General features: G+C 37.8%; 1 protein-coding gene across 1 annotated transcript; it reads right to left on the minus strand.

The window, feature by feature from the left end:
• Nucleotides 1–257: 257 nt before the first annotated feature.
• LOC143622771 (uncharacterized) lies at nucleotides 258–800 on the minus strand. The gene has a single exon (XM_077093831.1). The coding sequence runs from the start codon at nucleotides 798–800 to the stop codon at nucleotides 258–260; it is 543 nt and encodes a 180-aa protein (XP_076949946.1).
• Nucleotides 801–5,299: the final 4,499 nt, after the last annotated feature.

The following is a 5,299-nucleotide window of genomic DNA, read 5'->3' on the forward strand; positions in this document are numbered from 1 at the left end:
CGGGAACAGCTGGCTTACTGCGTGTAAGGTCTTCATCTCTCTGAGCATGGTGGGTCCTGCGGAACCAGTTGATCTTTGCGCAGAGGTACCTCATCAAGGTGTGTCTTGCGGGTCCAACATGGCTTTGCTGGGACCTACCTCTTCACATACTCACTTGTTACTCATGGTTAGAAAATAGTCAAAGTCGATCTTAATCTTGATTAAAATCAGGTCTAATAACACCAAAACACACAATTACAAGTACAAACACTAACAATCTAACATCTAAAGCCTAACACAGACCCATCATTAACATCAATAGCAACTCGACACACAACTCGAACATCCACATGATGCGTAAACAACCGCATAACCTTAACCCGACCCGCCATCTCCATTCTCACTTCAACTTCCAAACTGGGTCCCACCAGCACCACCGGAAAACCCTCAACGGAAAAAGTAGCCGCCAAGTACTCCGTCCGGCGAGTTTCAATCTCGCCGGAGGGAACAAACATGAAGCCCATCTGGTTTCCAGCGTAAAGAAGCTGTAATGAGGTTGAGTAGTGAGTGAAGGTGCCGTGGTTGGGGTTGGTGACGGTGATGTAGTGGGAGATGGTGAAGGTGATCACCGTGGTGTTGGTGGTGAATGATGGAAGTTGGACGGCGGTGATGGTAATGGTGGGGTTATGGGGGTTGAGTAAGGTGAAGAATATTATGAGGAGGATGATTGTTATGAATGTAAAGAAAATGGTGGCTACTATGCATGAGGCGAGATTTGTACGACTGGACGGTGGCGGTGGTGGTTTTTTACGGTTGACCATTGTGGTGGCTGGTGGTTGGTCAGGGTGATGGTGGCCGGAGTGATACGAGGCCGGTTGTTTTTTATAAAGTGGTTAGTCATAGTGCTACATAATAATAATAATAATAATAACTTATTGTAGTCATGTAGTGTATGTCCTTTATAAATTCGTATACATAAAAGTTGGAAAAGTATAAATGTTCACATCAAGTAAAGACCTTTTATCAGTTTATGAATTTAATAGGTTTTAGATTTTCTAACGGTATTAGGGGTGTAAACCGAGCAAGCCGTGTAATTCGTCTTCGGTTTCACAATGACCGATTGTACCAGGCCCGGCTTCAAGAAAGCAAACAAAATTTTGGGCCGAAGGCAAAAATTTTTTGGGGCCTTAATTAAAAAGAAATATTTTGTTGGTTTAAGCAATTAAATTTTTATATAGGTTTCCTTGGTTATAATTTGGGTTGTGTAAAAAAATTTAGTATAAAAATATGATTAAATATGTCTCAAATGAGACTTGAACCCATAACCTTTAGTTGAGATTAATACCCCTTTGCCACTAGACCAAGCTAGTGGTCATGTAATTAAGTTTAAACATTAAATATACATATTGTTTTTAATAAAAATAAATATATTTAAAAATAAAAACATTTTCAGGCCTAACGGGGTGTCGGGCCTGTGGCCGTCGACCGCCCCGCCACCCCTATGGGCCGGCCCTGGATTGTACTACATTGGCGTCAGTCATGTACAATGGTTAAGTTGGGCTAAGTTGTACGGGTGACCGAAGTTATTGAAAAATGATCGAGCTCAATACCTATTATAATTTTTGAATGAAATCACAAAATTTACCTTACGAAGTGAAAAAATAGGGATGACCGGGGACGTACACCCCTGCCCCTCATAAGCTACATTCTTGGGCATGCACAAAACCACCGAGTCCCAAAACAACTATTCTTTTTTAATTTCACAATCGGTTTCACCGTCCGAATTTGTTTCAGGATTTCACTAACCGAGCCAATTGCACCGGAGTTACCAAATAAATCGATGAAACCGATGTCGTAATCGAGTGGCAAGCATTGCCCCCGATTATCCTTAGCTATTTAATTTTAGTTACTGAACAAGTCATTTTTCCCTACACTGCTACACATAGCTAGGCTATGCTTGAGATGTTGAGGGTTATTAGACCATGTGTGGTCATAATGTCCATCTCCTAGGCGTTATGCGTCACGTGACGTCTTGTCAGAGTTATGGTTTTTTACAAAAAAGATGGTGTAGTCATAACTCTATACCCATGGATATTATGCGCCACGTGTTGTCCATACACTTTTACACTTTTTAATTTTTTTTTTAAATTTTTTATCTAAAGTAAACATAATAATAATATTTTACCTAAATATTACATTTAAATAAACCTCTCATTTCCAAAAATTACTCTCATTCCTACCTACCCACTTAAATAAACACATCCATCGGACTATCACAACACCACCCAAAAGCCACCACCACCACCCAACAAACATGGTCGGAAACTGAGTTCCAGCAACAACATATCCAATAGCAAACAATGTTCTTCTTAAAGTTTGTGCCAGCAACCACCACATCACCACCATCCAACTCGCCGGTCACCATCACCATCCATGGAAAACTCGCCGAAAAACATCCAACCACAACATTACCACCACCCAACAAAACCCCTACCGGTCACCACTCACCGGAATCATCTTTGATTCTCCGGCGTCCTCTCATCGATCACCACCACCCAACAAGCATGGTCTAACATATATAACGGATATGTTATTGATTTTTGAGTCATTTCTCGCGTTGTATAGAAAACGCTAGAAAAAAAAAAAAAGAAATACCCAAAACCCCGGGGGAGGGGGGGGGGGGGGCGGTGAGCCCCCGGCGTTATAATCAAAAACGCCAACATAACGGGACCAGTACGCATGGCCTTATGTATCATTTAAATTTAAAATTTGTACCGAGTACCACTTTTAGCTAGAAGGCAAAAACATCCACCATCACGCATATTTAATTTTGTTCTTACTTGTCACGCCACATACTATCAAAATACTTTTCATTTCAGAAAACAAACACAATCATTTATTTGTTCTTGTGATTATTATTTATTTTTTAATTGGTTCTCATTATTTGATATTAATGCTATAAATTCCTTTTTATAGACTATTATTTAAGTTGTATTTAAACATGAACATTTTTGGCTCTCTTCATACCCTATAAATTATCCTTCAATGTCAAATTTTGATTCGTAGGTATTTTTCTAATTCTTGCTATTTGGTAACCATGGTCTTGTAAAGGAGTTGCTTTATTTAAAATCTAATTACTTAGTTATGTTTTTATCTTCTATTTCAGTCAACAAAGTTTGATTTTTTTTTAAAAGCATACAACAAATAATAAAAAAGATATATAATAAACTAAAAGGCTTATATCGGTAGGAGCAAGGGAACATAGCAATTATTACCGACCTCCCGTACAGCTAATTTGTCATGGTGCAGACAAGTGAGTGGGACCTAACTGAGCTCGGTGCACGAGGCGGAGGATGGCGGAGCTTTTGGTTGTTAGCGGTGGTCGCGGTGGTCACACCGGTAGTGGAATTAGTTGATGGATGGTCCCATTTTTTTTCTTTTTTTAACTAGCTCACGCTCCTGTATTTTGTTACAGTCCTTTAAAAATACACACATGTTAATGCCATGTAAGACGTTAACGTGCTTATGTGGCATCGAAAACACCCTAGGACAAGGCATAACCTAACTGAATTCAAGTTCATAATGCTTGCTAGATAATTTGATTAACCGACAAAAAAATTTTATTCAACTCTGTATTGAATAGAATGTTACAGTTTTTAGTCAAAACCATGTTTATTTATTAATTTTTTTATAAGAGGTTAGTTTTCTTTCTTGTTTACATTTATATATAAACATTTGTTTTAAAATATTTGAAAGAAATATAAAGTAAATTTCTAATTTTATGATAAAAAGTTGTTTTCAAGATAATTGATAGAAATATAAAATAAATAAATAAAAATGCATGTGATGATTTTACTTTGAAATTGATGGTTCTAATCCTTGGGCCACTAGGTTTCCTCAAGGCAGACCAAATTTCATTTTGACAAGTCAAAACATACTACTTTTAACTTCCTGAGTCGGTACGAAATCGTTTATGTTTACTTAAAAGATTACCATGCATAGCTAAACTACCATGTTAAAAATCACTGTTAACTTTTTTAAAAAAATGTTGAAAAGTAAAAAAGATAATGAGAAGTATGGATCAGGAAGTACTGGCTTGTCGTGGTAGAGATTAAAACAGCAAACATATGAATTTTTTTCTTTTGAGAAAATTCCAATTTGACTCCCTGAAATATATTGTCGGGATATGGAATAGCCCCTGAAAACTAATTTGTGCATGTTGTGCACATGTATTTCTTCGGCGGGTTCCTCTGACTCCTACCGTCCGTTGACTGTTAATGGTGAAGGGTAAAGTCGTCTTTGCATATTTGTTTCTCCCCTGCTCTATTATAACGCCCGAATTAGGGCAATTTTCATCAGAAAATTCAATTCTCGGCCAACGTTCAATCATTGAACCCCCCCCCCCAATTTTTCCGATCAGACTTCACATCTTCAGACATCGCAATGCTGAGCTCGTATTCTATTAGGCCGGACAGTGAGTATTGTGACCCGGACGACCTATATGGTAAAGTTTTACTATTTGCACAACATTTTCGTTTTTTGCTTGATTGTTGTTAACGGGCTTAATGGTTGTTATAGGTGAAAACTATTCACATGCGTTCACCATAAAACTTTTCTATGGAGGGTATTTCACTACCGAGGGGCAGCGAAGATACGAAGGGGGGATATTAACTTACGTCGATGAAGTTCAAGTTTATGAATTTTGTAAAAGTTTGTTGGTTGGAATACTTTGTAAGGTACAATATGGTTGTGGTACAGCTTGTTGTTTTCATTACAAACATTCGTATGTTAGTTTGGATTTGGGTTTAAAGCCATTGATTGAAGATTATTATTTTCTAGATGTTTGTGTTATGGTTAGATTTAGTGATGGTGTAGGTAGTCACATTGTTGAGATTTTTGTAGAACATGGCAGGACTAGTGGTACTGAAATTGTGGTATATAATTCTGGATTTGTACCTGGTTTTGAAAGTGTTCATGAAGTGAGTGGTGAAAGTGTCCATGAAGTGAGTGGTGAAAATAGTTCTAGTGAGGAAAATGATGACAGTTATGAAAGTGATCGATCAGATGAAAGTGATCATGAGTATACGGCTACCTTTCAAACACCTTTGGAGGATGTAGAAGTTGACATGAGGTTGTATAAAGCTATAATAGATTTTGATGTGGAAGAGGTAGTAGGTGATCATATTAGTGATGATGATGGTTTGAATCCTTGCATGGTACCTATGAGAGCTCTGATGATGAGGGCTTGAGTGTGTTGAATAGTCAGCTAAGAAAGTTCAAGGGGAAGGAAATGAATAATGATGATGAGTGTCCATTTTTT

The sequence above is a fragment of the Bidens hawaiensis genome, unplaced genomic scaffold (genome assembly GCF_021521415.1).
Source record: "Bidens hawaiensis isolate Kalapana, Puna unplaced genomic scaffold, B.hawaiensis_p1.1 tig00000369_1, whole genome shotgun sequence".
Classification (NCBI taxonomy): domain Eukaryota; kingdom Viridiplantae; phylum Streptophyta; class Magnoliopsida; order Asterales; family Asteraceae; genus Bidens; species Bidens hawaiensis.